This window comes from Prionailurus bengalensis, chromosome D1, assembly GCF_016509475.1.
Source record: "Prionailurus bengalensis isolate Pbe53 chromosome D1, Fcat_Pben_1.1_paternal_pri, whole genome shotgun sequence".
Taxonomy (NCBI): domain Eukaryota; kingdom Metazoa; phylum Chordata; class Mammalia; order Carnivora; family Felidae; genus Prionailurus; species Prionailurus bengalensis.
Genome location: NC_057346.1, coordinates 105180549 through 105195807, shown reverse-complemented (window position 1 = coordinate 105195807; position 15259 = coordinate 105180549). Strand labels below are relative to the sequence as shown.

General features: G+C 44.9%; 1 protein-coding gene across 1 annotated transcript; it reads right to left on the bottom strand.

The window, feature by feature from the left end:
- Nucleotides 1–1464: 1464 nt before the first annotated feature.
- Nucleotides 1465–14990, bottom strand: MS4A1 (membrane spanning 4-domains A1). The gene is made up of 7 exons (XM_043581254.1): nt 14809–14990; nt 8536–8710; nt 7997–8116; nt 6764–6820; nt 5011–5250; nt 4136–4237; nt 1465–3290 (listed from the first exon to the last, which is right to left on the bottom strand). The coding sequence occupies exons 2-7, from the start codon at nt 8692–8694 to the stop codon at nt 3072–3074; spliced, it is 897 nt and encodes a 298-aa protein (XP_043437189.1). The 5' UTR covers nt 8695–8710; nt 14809–14990; the 3' UTR covers nt 1465–3071.
- Nucleotides 14991–15259: the final 269 nt, after the last annotated feature.

Sequence of the window (15259 nt, the reverse complement as noted above, 5' to 3'; positions counted from 1 at the left end):
TAAAATTAATTTCATGACTTTTAACATATGTCATTACAGACTTTGTCAATGTTTGAAGTGTAAAATCACATTCTGCAGCTCCAAAAGTGATTTGCAAAAAAAAAAAAAAAAAAAAAAAAGGCCCTTAGTACTCAATTATAGAGGAATATTGAATTGTTCTATATTGATTAATGAAGTACTAAGTTGCAACTAAATAGCTTATGAGAATTATATATCATTAAGGAACAATATTTATGATGTAATGTTAATTATAAAAAAACATTATATTATGTAGTGATTGCAGCCAGGTACAATTATGTATTACTATGAACTGGAGTGATCAACCATCCTGGTTTGCCTCTGACTATTTAGGTTTTAGCACTGAAAGTTCTGCATCTCAGGAAATCCCTCAGTCCCAGACAGACTGAGATGGTCAGTCACCCTCTTAGGAACAAATTGCCAAAGGGATAATTGGAGAGAAAAGTCATAGCAATGATTTTCATTCTTCTTTAACAATAGACATTAATGTGTCTCAAAAGGAGTTATGTGAGGTTAGTACAAATTGATTATGATTTGAGATCATAAAAATGAATAAAATAACTAATATAACATTACGTTAATTATACTTGAACAAAAATACATATATATAATAAAATTTATTTTTTTAAACTTTTTTCTTTATATATTTATTTGAGAGACAGAGACAGCATGAGTGGAGAGGGGCAGAGAGAGAGGGAAAGAGAGAATCCCAAGCAGGCTCCATGCTGCTTGCGCAGAGCCTGATGAGGGTCTCAAACTCACAAAACCAAGTTGAACGCTTAAGTGACTGAGCCACCCAGGCGCCCCAAGAAAGTAAAATAAAATTTTTAAAGACACAATGGTTTTGGAGAGGGATCCTCACATATATTTCAGAAATGGAGAAAATAAGATAGAAGACAGAGCTTATCTTCTTTGAAGATTTTCTCATTAGTTTTTTCCTTGGTCTGCCATTGCTCTCTTCCCTTTCCTCTAGTTCAGGCACATTCCGGAGTGCTCAGTGTGAGAAATCAGTTATTGTATTATTAAATTTTCTGTGAAAACTTTCCTTGGGAATGCATGTGTGTAAGAATACACTGACACCCGAGGGCACCTGGGTGGCTCAGTCCATTGAGCGTTGGACTTTGGCTCAGGTCATGATCTCACAGTTCGTGAGTTTGAGCCCCACATTGGGCTTGCTGCTGTCAGCACAGGGCCTGTTCGGATCCTCTGTCCCCCTCTCTCTGTCTGTCCCTCCCCCACCCACATTCTCTTTCTCTCTCAAAAATAAAAATAAATATTAAAAAAAAAAAGAATACACTGATATACATAGTTGATGTCCTGACATCCCACAGTTCAAACCCGTATTGGGATTATGTGAATATAAACTTAAGGCTATAGGAGCTTTCCTTGTGGTCTGACGTTACAAGAATAGAGAAGACTGGGAAAACACTGTGTTGGAATCATCTGTTTCAGACAAGAACACAAATATAGTTTTATTTATTTGAGGCTAATTTTCAGGACTTTACATATAGAGATGTTTCATCTCTTTTTTTTTTTTTTTCTAAGCACAGGAAAGATCTCTCAGTGGTCCCTAACAAAGTAGAAATATCACAAGGCATGGAAATTGCTTTGACTGTTGACCTGCCGGAATCTGGCAGGGTTTATCATATAGAAAATGCCCAAATGTAATTGATAGATTATAAACATTCTTCCTATGTAGGGTACTAGTATCTCTGAATATGAATAGGAATTGAGAAGTAGGTTAGCTATTGCCTGAGATTTGGCATTGTAACTAATTACATTATTTTCAAACATGATCTTTTTTTGAGAATGTCCATAGTACTTAGTGTCTGCCTTATGTAATCTAACAACCAAGTATATATTAATGATGTGAGTAGTTTTCCAAATGTTGTGAATGTCTGTGTTTTTTATCCCTGAGAAGCAAAACTTGATTTCTGACTCTTCTGTGTCTCTCCGAACACCTATTTTATGCTAATCAGAGAGTAGGTGCTTATTAAAACCTGTTGACTTTGCTCAGGTAGTTTATACAGGCTGTTTGGTTATTTAAAACATTTTAGGATTAGAGTAGGAAGATATGGGTACAAAAGAAGGCTCTCAAAATTACTAGCTGTGACCATTAGCAAATTACCTTTACTTATTTTTAAGTTACTTAGCCTCTTTGAATCATTTGTAAAATCTGGATAGGGATTTTTTTTTCTTGATGATGGAAGATCAAATGTAATTATTTGATAAACTACTCTGTGAAATGGAAATTACAAATACAACCGTTGATTATCATTTAAGATGTGGGTACTCATTATGGCATCTTCTTTGATTCTCTCTTCTCTTGCCTAAAGGCTGAAAGTAGGTAGACAGTGCAACCAAGAGCCTAGAGCAGGAGTTAGGGAAAGTTAAGACAGATACAGACATGCCCATTTATAAGCTGCGCTGTTTGTACGAAGAAAGAGCTGGGTGTTGGCCACTAAGAAGTTCCCTGGTGGGGTGTAGGCACTCGAAGAGTGTACCACAGTGTCAGCCCCGTAGAAAGATAGCTGGACTAGTTCCTTATCTCACCTCCCTACCATTACCTTTTACTCTCTTTAGGACAGTGGTGCACAAGGGACCCCACAACATACGTAGATGTGGAAGGAATTAAAGGAAGTGTAGGGATGGCCTGCACAGTGGTTTATCTTTTTCATCAGGGGCAGAGTCTCTCTGTTGCGGAGGGACGAGGTGGAACCTCTACTCCGACCACTACTGCAAAGCCTCGCCCGGGAAGGAGGCCGGTGAGCACTGCCGAGGTGCAGCCCTTGCTCTGCCTTGTTTGAATTGCAGTAAGCTGCCCCAGACAGGAAACGTGCCGACATAGTCGCCTGCCATGGCTGGATTCTCTGCGTGAGAGAGCGAGCGAGCGCGAGCGAGTGCCAGTGAGCTGTGGTCACTCCGTGCGAAGGCCAGAGAGACATGTGGAGGGTGCCTGCAGAGGGCCTCAGGAAATGAGGGTGAATACGTCTCTTGGAAGCTGTGAACACTAATGCCTAAGAAAAGGAAACAGAAGACAGAAAAAGAATAGTTTAAGGAATGCTATCGTTTTCTATCGGTGAAGGTTCCTGGTCTTGAGGAGGTTCCGGAAAGTTCATTTCCGTTTCCTCCTCCTCTTCTTGGACTGGAATGATTTCAATGTCTTCTTCATTCTTTGGTTGGGAAGATACTTCAGTCAGCTCGACCGCTTCTTCTGTTATTTCAACTAGCTGTTCTTTTTTTTCTTCGGCAGCTAGCAGGACAACTACATCCTGGAATACAAAATTAAACAAGCGTTTCTAGACCTTTACTTTTGGTGCATTTGTCAGCAGTGTCTGTGAATGTCTATCAAAGACCTCCTGTTTTCTGTGCCGTTTATGCTTTTTCCTATATGCCTCCAGATACCAGGACTGATTTCCCACGTGCCCAGATCCTCACCAAATCACCCATCAAAGCTCATCTGCAAGATCAGCAGATATTTGCCACTTTGCCTGGAATGATCACACAGTATTTTGGGAAAGAACGCTGCAGTAATGGGCGAATTTAGATTCGAGTTTTGATTTGCCTTTTATTGCCTATAACCTTGGGAAGGTAGTTTTCTCTCTAGTCCTGTTTTTCTCATCTGCCAAATAAAGGACTTGTGATAGTCTCTCGGTTGTATCGTGAATCTAACGTTCTGTGGTTCTGAAGCAGTTGATGCAGCTCTGTCACGGGGATATTCGTATCTCCCAATTGTGGAGCCTCTTTGACCCATAGTTTTGGAAGTGGGATCTGATGAAAGGGTGGCGGTGGGGCGGGGTGGGGAGGGGAATGCCGGCTTCTGCACGTTACATGTGGGATCACGAAATCAAGATGGACGCCTGGAGCGGGGCAGAGCTGAAGGCTCGTGAGCACACGTACTGCAGGGCTGTATCCTCTGTCTAACCTTTAGACTGGCTTCAAATTTCAAGACACTTTTTCCTCATTATTGGTATTCTCTGCTTTCCAGAAATCTGCCAAGACCATTTTTCATGAAGCTCCTAGTCTCAAAGTTACGTCAGATTACATTCTCCAGAAATGAGTTTTTGTAGACGTGATTTCCTAGAGGGGCTTAGTGGACAGGATGGCTACTACTCACAGCTTTAGGTTTGGAGCACAGTTTTTTCCATTCATTCTCAACAATGCCAGCTGTCACAAGTTTCTGGAATAAGGTAAAGACCACCATCACGGCAAAAATGCTCTGAGGAACGACAGAAAAAGTGAAGGCAAGAATGTGGTAACAGCTTAAAGAATATGGTTGGTACTCAGTAAATGACTCTTGGCTACAATTAAATGATTAAAAGATCAGTTCTGTAGAAGATGGGTTCTTTAGAAGATGAATTCTATAGGTGAGTAATGACCAACTGTAAACACTACTAGTTATCTTCATAACCCCGACCCTTAGCACAGCTGCCTTCACAGACGGTTAATGCATGTTGCTGATAGGAAATAAGGTAGCAGCAATTAGTTGAAGAATCAATTCTATGTAGGAAAAATTAATCAGTGACTCCCAAATTAAGTTGTATCCAGCTTTAGGTGTTATGGTATCACAACCAAGGAAACCTGTCTATACTCGCGAGATGCATTTTTCCCCTTCAGAGTCTCCACTAAAAACTCACTGAGGCAAAAGGTGTTCATAAAACTTAGGTGCTTCTTCAATGTTCACCTTAATCGTGCTAATAAATGTTAACCGATACTAATATAAAAATGTGAAACAAACACGTAGCACCTTCTGTGTACCAGTTCTAAATGTTTTTGTATATGTTAACTTACTGCTCAAAACAGCCCTGTGAGGTAAGTACTGGTACTTTCCCCATTTTAGTTGAAGAAACTGAGGCAGAATGTGATTAAAATTCTTGCCCCAAAGCCAGACAGGCAGTAAGTAGCAGATGTAGCCAGTCTGGATCCAGAGTTGGCACTCGTAATAAAAATGCCAGACTTCTTTCCTGAGAAGAAATCCAGTCTCACACTTACCAAGAAAACAGATCGTATGCTGTCGCAATATTTTATAGACAGAGAGTTTTTCTCAGAGGGCTTACTCTCTGGTTGACAGGTGTGGATGTCAATATATGGCTTGGGACTTTTAAGAAGATTCAGATTCTCCATTTTAAAAAAATGGGAAATTGCAATATTAAATATGTCCATGATCAAAAGAATCATTCCAGAAATAGCAGCAAAGAGGCTCAGTGAGTTCATTATCATTTTCCCTTTGACCTGAAATGGAGACATAAAGACATGTTAATGGGGTTTGATTTCATCTGGAGAATACAAGGTAGGAAGGAATTCCAGATCCCATTCCTCCCATTCATAAAGGCACTGCACCCAAATCATCCTAAGCCACACTTCTCTCAGTGGTTTTTAATGTCCTTGTCACCGTAAAATGAAAACCTTCATCTCTCATTCCCGTTCCTTCCTCAGTCTTCCTCATCTCATTTTACCCTGTCACCTCCAATCAGTTTATCAAGAGAAAATTTTAGGGATACTCCTAAATTCTTCTATGTTGCATCCTTGCAGTTCCTTTCACTGCCCCTACCACCACGCTGGTGGCATTCGGTAAATACTGGCTAAGTGAAGATAAATAGTCTTCAGCTTATATATGTCCGCATTAGAAGGTAGAGGGAAGAAAGGGAAGGAGGTTCTTGCATCACCATGAAGTGGGTGTAGGGAGGGAAAGCGCAGATAGAGCCCTCTGGGTCTCTACCATCAAGTGGAAACTAACAGTAGCAAGAACACCACCACCTACTCCCTATTGACATGGGTTGCAGTCAGCCTCAGTCTACCATCTTCCAAAACATAATTAGGTCCGATGCCTCGGGGTAGCACCGGTGAAGGGTGTCAGAATGAGTTCTACCTGCAGGGATGATAGAAGGTCAAACCAGGAAAATATAAGTGACAGGTACCATAATAATCCCATCAATGGGATTATTGATGGTTATTTTAAGACCTATATAGTTCATCCCTGGCTGTAGGACCTACAGATTGCAAGACAGTAGGACTTGCTGTATCTGGAGAATAAAAACAACTTGATCTTCCTAAATATTTTTTTTTTTATTCAAAAACTGAGTTTCGCAGACCACCTCTTGAGAGGAGCCATTTCAATCCACTCCATCCGTCACTGGCTTTGGAAGTGCCACAAGTCAGTAATAGCTTGTTAGTAAGTATAAAAAACTTGGGGGAGGAAACTTGCTGGTAAGCTCATGACCTGGGTGTAAGTGTGTTGGGAGGGTTATAGGACAAGACCCTCTGTAGCTCCTTATATAGCCCCTGAAGCACCTGTGTGTATGTGACTCCATTACATACTCATGACCATATGGTAGCACCATTTTATAGAGGTACGGAGGGGCAAACTGACTTGCTCAAAGTTAACGAGGATTGAGTTAATCACGGTATTGATTAGAGTTTTCCTAAACGGTGGTCTGAGAGAAAGTACACGGCTTTCAAAGAGACCTGTTAGTCTCACACATTTAACATTCATAAGACCATAAGCATGTGGCTGTTCTTTGGTCTGCCTTTAATTCTGTTTCCGCGGACATAATTCAGGTAGGCCTCATTTCCAAGTTTTTCGTGAATAAAATCACAACAGCTTTCTAGAGAATCTTTTGCCTTTTGGGGTTGAGAGAGAACTCAGTGCTACTGTGATTCCAAAGGTGTGTGAGGGTTTTTGTTTTCAACTGAGAAAGTAGGCATTTCTCGGATGCGTGGGGAAGAAGGACATACGATTACTTGCCAAACTTTTCCTGGGGTTTTTCTCCGCTGCTACCAGGAGTGATCCAGAAATGATATACTGTGAAAAGAGAGGTGGTGGGTGGGGAAGGTATGGGATAGATGGGAGAGGAGGCAGACAGGGAGGGAGGCAGAGAGGGAGATGGCTTTTAACATGGAGAACTGGTTGTTAAAAAGCTATCCACATTTCCAACCACTTTCACCAAACTGTCCAGCCATTTTTGCAGTATTCATTCATTTTTCAGTAGTCATAGTTCTCCTTTTTGCATGCTCAGCTATATTCAGCTGATGCCTTTTATGCAACTAACTGGGGAGCTGCGACCAGGAATATAGTAAGACCAGAGGCAGAACACAAGTTTTTGTGCCAACGAATACTAACACTGTGAATTTAAAAGCTTTATTTTTAGTTTCTCTCTTTTCTAAGTTTGTGGAATTTCTCTTTGGAGTTCACAGTGATTTCACTGATTGTGATGCCAGGGAAGAATGAATCAAGGTGGCCTGAGTGCCACGGGCACACGCCATTAAAACGTTTGCTGCTACAGGAATTGATGGTGATCATTTCCCATCTTCCTTGTTCAAGCTATGAAATGGAGGGGACACTTGCTCTCATCCATCTCTCTTTGTTTTGAAAATCTCAGTCCTGAGCGTATCTTTCTGGTAGTAACTGTGAAAGTCTAATGGGGATATAAACATGACTCCTCTGTACCACACCCAGACACGGCTAGAAAACATGTACACGAAACAGTCATGAGGATTGCTCATGACAGATTGCTGCTCTGCTGGTCAGCCAAAGGAGATTCATTTGCGATGGGACTGATTTCACCACCTGAGATAGTAGCTAAAGAGAATTGTAGGAAGAAGGAATAGGTGGGAGGAAATGGGATGCGCCTGCTCCTTCCTGCTTCCGGAAACACCCCGCCGCACAGTCTGAATGTTTAGTGCCCTTCTCACCCCTCTCCACGTTGACTTTGGAGAGTCCTGCTTTGAACAGTCTTCCTTCTCTGTGTAGATCCATGCAGGGCACCTCTTTCTGAATTTACATGAAGTGTGACCACTGACTCAGGGAGATTCATACTCGGTTCCGTCAACCTCTCCTTCCACTAAATTATTGTCGCCTCATAACCTATTTCTCAGCCACATACTTGCCTCATCACAGAAATAATCTAGCATGCTATTGTGGAGCTTTTAAACCTTTTTGTCTGCATCACTGCCCAGAGGGCTGTTAGTTGTTACTCACCATAATACCTCCCCAGAGAGGGTACCACACAGTCATACAGATGGGTGCATAGACCTCCATGTGGATCATCAGGAGGCCACCTAGGGCCATGTGGAAGAGCCCGTTCATAATCTGGACAGCCTGGAGAGAGAATTAGGGGTCTGATGAGGAACTCAAGTCATCATCAAGTCAGAAAGCAAAGGCTGGAAACCCTGATTCCGGACCCGGGGCTGTTTAAAACGCCTAAAGGAAGTGGGGAAGGTGCCAAGATCTTTGTCTTGTTGTGATCCGCTTTCCTCACCACCTGGGGCATTTCCAAGACAGATATGTCTGGGATGCTGGTGACAAACTGGGATGGGAGACCCCTAAATATGCAGACCGCAAAATCAAAAGGAGACATAAGATCACCGTGACAACTTCTCTGTACATCCCTGATTTGGCACGCTGTGTCTGACATAAAGGACACCTCCCGTTGGATTGCATCCTGTACCTGGCCTATAGCCTCTGCTTGTCTAGGCCAGAGAGTCTCGCCGATATGGAACGGAGCACAGTTGACTTACCCCCAGTGGCTTAGATTCCTTCATGAAGAAGTTTTGTGTAGGGCCCACCACTGAAGGCATCTTTTTGGGAATTATTTTTTGAACAGGATTCATGGCAGTCGGACCTTTCATAGCATCTTCTGGGAGAGTTCCACTCATTGAATTTCTGGGTGTCGCCATTTCACCCTCAGAACTCCTAAAAATAAATAATAAAACGGGGGGGGGGAGAGAGAATAGGATTTTCAGCGGTCTTTTGTCTCATGCATTGGCATACTTTTCCCTTTATTCTCTCCGTGAGTGTCGTTGAGGATAGACATGGACTTTTCCCAGTGGCTTTGGGTCTGAGGCAAAGCCTACTACTATGTTCTAGCATCTCAGGCAAGGACATAGGGCCCCTGGAAATCCTTGACAACAATGTTTGGGGCATACTTTATCATGGAAGAGAACACCATGCTCATGTGTCCACATGTCCTGCTTGTTTCTCATCCCTGAATGCTTTTCTTACGCTCTCATATTGGAAAGTGTATTTTGTATTGACTTTTCCTTGTCCTTTTGCTTCTCTGCCTTTGTCCATTGTGATGGGCCAGAGGCATCATGAGAGATAAGTGTCTGGCTTCGGCTCAGGTCATGATCTCGCGGTTCACGAGTTCGAGCCCCTCTCTGCCCCTCCCCCACTCGTGCTCTGTCTCTGTCTCTCTTTAACATTAAATTTAACATAACATTAAATTTAAAACATTTTAAAACATTAAATTTAACATAATGTCTCTTTAACATTAAAAATGTTAAAAAGAGAGAGAGAGGGAGAGTCAGATGAGGACCGTCCTTAGTCAGCAGAGGCCGATTCTAGTCTTCCTTTACCACCAACTCTGCAACCTTGAGTAATCACTTTAAGGAGGTTCTCAGAGGTTGTATGTAAGACTGTGGCCTCCTGACACGGGTTGCCTAGGTTTAAATCAAATTCTATTTGCGGTGAAACTACAGGAAAATTCTTTAAACTCTGGGCCTTATGCTTTTCAGCTGTAAGATGGGAATAATAATTCTTGTCTTATGGTATAGGGTTTCTGTAAGACTCAAATGGACTGATGAGCTGTGTGTGGCTGGTGTCTTCATTTAGGTATATCTCAAATGTCAGCCTCTCAGAAAAGCCTTCCCCAAATCCTTGGTCCACAGTGCAGTCTTTTTCACAGCACCCGTTTTATTTGTGTACGTGGCCCATATCACTGCAGGGAATTACCTTGATTATCTGCTTGCTTGTTTACGGTCAGTCTCTTCCCACTAGAATATAAATTCCTTCAAAGCAGAGACTTTATCTGTCTTGTTCAGTATCTAAATGGTACCTGGATTGAATAGTTTCTTAATATTACTGAGGAAATAAATGTATGTAAAGCACCCATGTCTGAATAATTATTGCCTGTTTTTGTCGCTATTCTTGTTTTTACTATCATTACCTCAGTAGGCATTAGTTTCTATATTTTTCCCCATTGGAAAAATGAGAACAACGTCCCTGTCACAGACATGTTGTGAGAAAGAAGTTCAGACGTGAAAATGCCTCCTACATGGGGAGAAAGGAGCAAGTGCTGTTTCTTCTTAGAATTCATGCTTTATTCATTTCTGAAGTTAGATGGTGATTATTGCTGAGACCCTTTCCAGCTCTCATGTTTTAAGACTGCCCAGTTTTCTTCATCTTGTGCTTCGTCTTGGAATTTATGTTTGCGTCAGCTACTTACGTGAATTCTATCGGGTCTTTCCTGGGCCCTGGAACTCTCCTTAGAGATGCACCTTTGGTCTCGTCCTTGTTGGCTGTCAGTCACGTAAGGAGCCTTGGAGACAGAGACTGTCTGTCCAGCTTGCTTATCGTACTGAAGTCACACCAAGCCCGGCACTGTGGTATAGGACAGGTCCTTGGGAGTCACCCAGGCCTTACGTTTGCACCCAGTGTGTGGTTACAAAGAGATTTCGCATCCTCAGTTCATTGAAGCCTCACAGAGTAGACAAGGGATGAACTGTTGCTTTCATTTTGTAGAAAAGGTGGCAAGGGCACAGAATAGTTAGTCCCTTGTTCCCAGTTACATGACTACTGGAGATCGAAAGTGAGGGCTTGGACCTCTCCAACGAGGCATCTATGGCTGCTTTGTCCCCCGTGCAGGCCAGGGGTTCAGCCTTTCACTTATGAACCTCTCCCTACTTCAGGTGGATGTGCCGTTTGGATGACTACTATAAAGCAATTGAAAACAGACTCCCTGTCAGGAGGACAGAGGAGACTTCGGCTGGGTGCTCTGCACTTGATTTCACCCCACCTGCCGATTACCAGATGTCATGCGGTCTTGGAGGGCTCGGTGCTTTGCACCACAAACCACACCCAACAAGATGACTGACAAAAAGGAGTGTACTAAGGTAGGCCTCTAAGGAGCCTCCAGATTGATTCTGGCCAGCAGGCAGAACTTTGGGAGCTGGTCAGAAGCTCAGAAACCATTGTGGCCATTTGATAAATGAGGAAACTGTGGCCCAGGGATGGGCCGTGCCTCGTCACAGACCTCGCACCTGGTGACAGAGCCGACCAGAAGGCAGTCACCGCGGCTCTGAGGCCGGTGCTCTCTCTGCGGCCCCACAGCCAGACCATGTCGTGTAGTTGTTTATGGAGCATCCTCTATGTGCCGGGGTTACCGCACATCTAGTTCCAGGTCGCCCAACACCTGTCTTACCCAGAAGGCATCTTGTCTTTTTTTGCAGGTGTGGAAATACAGGTGCAGAGGGGTTGGTTCGTTTCCCCATTTGTAGGAAGGGAATGGGCTGGGAGTCACCACATTCCTCTCCAGGGGGCTCATTTTAGCGAGGACAACTTAAAGAGCAAAGGTCATCAATTATCTGGACAGAAGGAAATGATGGGGCTAGTGTGGTTTGAATTTCTCCTTATTTTTCAGCTGCCCGAGGCTGTGTCACTGTTACTGGTGAGATAAACCTCTTAACGTAAGCAAGTTCTGCTGCGGCTGTATCTGTAATGGCTAATGGCAGTAATGACCACTGGGGGGAAATATTTTATTTCACTGGTAAAAATGTGCCTGGGTGGCTCAGTCGGTTAAGCGTCTGACTTCAGCTCAGGTCATCATCTCACAGTTCGTGAGTTCAAGCCCCTCATCGGGTTCTCTGCCGTCAGTGTGGAGCCTGCTGCGGAACCTCTGTCTTTCCCCCCTTCGCTCTCTGCCCTTCTCCCATTTGTACTCTCTGTCTCTCCCAAAATAAATAAATAAACTTAAAAAAATGATGTCTCATTATGGCAACCGTACTCCTCTGAAGGCTTCAACACATATTACCGTAAAATAGTTTATAAACACAAACATACCCATCATTTTGTATGGAAATAAGCCTTCTAAAATCTGTACATATTTCAATGCCAGGGCATTGTCGACCAGGAAGTGAAAATTTTCATTGTATGGGAATACGTAAAGTTAGACCACATACTCCCAAGGATATTGTAGATTCCCGCAGCTTTGCCCTGTGGTTGTTTCTTAATTGTTCACGGTGATTTAAAACGGTGCCCGGCACACAGCTCTGCTCAAAGCCCAGTTTGTACATCCACAGGGGTGACTGAGCACATTGGCCAAAATGTGGTAACAGCAGGATTTTGTGCTCACTAAACTATATCACCCTCAGGGCTCGGTTTGTCTGACACTGCCTCACTCTATTACAGCGACTTCTGCAAATCGCTTCTGGTTTTTCAAAGGCACCACTGTTTCTGGGTGCATCCACTGCAGGACAGTCTCACAGCCTGTATAGGTTTGGGTTTGAATAATGACTGTTTAGGTCCAGTAATTACATCACTTAATGAGAAGTTCAAAGCTGCCTAGCTTTCGTTACCTCCACTTCCTCCCCTGCCACTCAAAATAGTTCTGTGTTTCTGCCCTTTCTGGTCCTGTGCGCTGAGCTCTGAGGAGGAATGTTCTTACTTCCATTCCCTCTGCCTGGGCTCCTCAGCCCCTCTCCAGCCCCCCTCCTTCCTCCAGGACGGCAGCCCCTCAGGGCAAGCGGGTCTTGTGTCTTCAGTCCGCGTGCACTCGCGTGCCACAGAAAGTGCTAGTCCCAGCTCTGGGGCCTGCCACGTCTGTGACCTCGCTACTCAAAGTACTGTCTGAGAACGTGGGAGAATTTGCAATTTATGATATGGTAAACTCTCAGAGGATAACTGTGTCTTTTGTAGGACAGAGATGTACCGCAGCGTCCCCATTCCCAAAGCCCCTTCCTTTCATCCAGCAGCCACTGCCCAGGCCCCCCTCTGTCATCCCCGGCGTCTTCAGAGCCCCTCCACTCTGTTCCTCCACTTCTTCCCTACCCGTCCCCTCTGGGGGCCTCGCAGCAGGTGGGCAGAGCCGCTGGGCTGAGGCCACTTTGTGCAAGGACTGCCCTGCAGAGTCAGCGGCCTTTCCTCAGGCGTGAGCACTCAGATGGCTTTATTTCTGTCCCCCTGGCCAAGAGCTGGAGCCGCGGTTCTCTCCAGCCCCTCCAGGGCCCAAGTCCTGCTGCTTCTTCCTCTGTAAGGTGTCTTCTCTTGCATGCGGACCATTTTCTACCTCCAGTGTCACCCCCTGAGTTTCTCATTTCCTCCGCTGGTTGAGCACAAAAATCGTACTCTTCTGCCTTCAGTCTTGCTCTCGTCTAATCCATCCTCCATAGGGGCGGCTAGAGCAGGCCCCGAATCACTGCTTTAAGTCCTGCTCGACCTGAGCTTCAGCTCTTTGTCTAGTCTGTCTTGGCCTCCTGGGAAAACCTGCGCCTGGCCCCCCCACCCCATGGCCTTCACGGAGCATCTCGGCGTCCCATTCGGAAGCCACACCGCACCGCTCCCCGCTGGACCGCTGGTCTGGAGGTATCTTCCTCTCTCTTCCCTCTCCGCGTTGAAATGCTCCCCTCCTGCCCCCTTCGCGGTCTCCCCATTAGACATTCACATCCTTGGGACTGTTCCCGGCACGGACTCCTTCAAAGGCCCCAGCTCTCTGTATCCCTTACTTGTCCTCAGCTGTTTTCTCCTCTAACTGGGAGTATGTTCCCCAAGGGCTGTCCTGCTAGGGTTACGTGGAGAACCTGCTTTCCATGTACTACGAGCTCGATAGATGTTAAACCGAACGACTTCCTCAGCGAAGATTCCCATGTGAGCGCGCAGGATGTTGGACCAAAAGGTGGTCATTTCACCTCACCTGATGATCAGTGACATCAGGCCATTTTGTGGAAAACAGGGAAAGGTGGTCACATTATATACTGGTTCAGGAAACAATTATGACATGGCTAAAGCTCATCTTTGTTGCCCTTCATTAGATCTTCCTCATCTGCAGTGCCCACTCTCACTGCAGGCTTCTGTGATGGATTTGAGGCAGGATCTGACGCTCCGTTTCATGTCTCCCCCCTCCCCCCCCCCCGTCCTCCAGTCCCCTCCAGAACATGTTAGCCTGCGAGGTTTAACAACATTTGGGATATTCACATTTAGCAGCATATCTTTGGAGACCAAATCATTCAAAGCAAGAGAAATGGAAATATTTTCATTATAACCACGGCTGATTATTTTCTTCTTCAGTGCCAGGTGGTTCTAAAAACCTTAGGATTTTAGCTCATTTAATCTTATGTAAAGCAGTGGGTGTTAACCGTCACCCCCATCTTGTGGGTGAGTAAAACCAGGGATGTAGAGGTTTGGTGACTTGCCTGTATCTATCAGAGACCCCAGGCCTGCCCTGTGTCACTCACCTCCTGTGTACGTGGGACACCAGCAGTGGAAGTGAACCACTGTAGATACCTTATAGGCGGTGGAGCTCCGGTTGGAGCCCAGCAGATTGGTAACCACGCTCTCGCCTACGTGCTACAGTCTGCTGCTTTTGTTCGGGACACCCAGTTCACTGGCCAGCATCTTTCTTGAGGGAGGGAGTGGTTCAGAAAGCGGGTGGGCAGCAAAGCCTGGTACCCCTCCTCAACTTGTGACACTGTCAGAAAACCCGACCGGGGAAGCCCTAGGGTGAAAGCCGAGAAACTCGAGTCTCTAAAACCATCCTATGCTTTACGCATCACTCTCTTTTAGTCTTTTTTTTTTTTTAAGTTTTTATTTATTTTGAGACAAAGAGAGTGTGCAGGAGGGGCAGAGAGAGAGAACCCCGAGCAGTCTCCACACCGCCAGCGCAGAGTCCAATGCGGGGCTGGAGCCCACAAACCGTGAGCTCATGACCGAAGCCGAAATCAAGAGTTAGACGTTTAACCGACGGAGCCCCCCGGACGCCCCCTTGTTAGTCGCTTAAACAAAGCAAACTGGTTGCTTACCTGAGTGTCTGAGGCCTTAGGTCTCAAGGCTGACTTGGATGCTGGCTGCCGAGTTCACTTCCACTGCTGGTGTCCCACGTACACAGGAGGTGAGTGACATAGGGCAGGCCTGGGGCCTCTGATAGATACCAGGTGACAGGAAATCAGTGGCTTCTGCTACCTTGGCCTTTGCCCCAATCACTTTGGTTTAATGCACACATGCCAGAGCCAAAGGATATACAAAAAAGTTTCTGCCTTACCACGAGGTTTCACTTCTCGAAAAGGATCCCAGGGGACTGCCTGGCGTACTTTACGCTCCCCTAATTAGAAGAACTTTGCAGCCCCCACCCTGTAAGCAGGTGTGGACGGTGGGTCCCCAAGGGCAAGAAGGGCTCTAGAAACTCTCTACAGATGGGCTGCTAGGACTTTTACCTTTTTACTTCACTTTTAGGAGTGAGTGGGTGGGAAGAAG

Coding starts and splice junctions, on each gene's coding strand:
- MS4A1 (XM_043581254.1), bottom strand. CDS start 8,694: ATGGCGACACCCAGAAATTCAATGAGTGGAACTCTCCCAGAAGATGCT. Junction 4,238..5,010: donor GCATACGATCTGTTTTCTTG/GTAAGTGTGAGA, acceptor GTCGTTCCTCAG/AGCATTTTTGCCGTGATGGT. Junction 3,291..4,135: donor TGTGCTCCAAACCTAAAGCT/GTGAGTAGTAGC, acceptor TTTGTATTCCAG/GATGTAGTTGTCCTGCTAGC.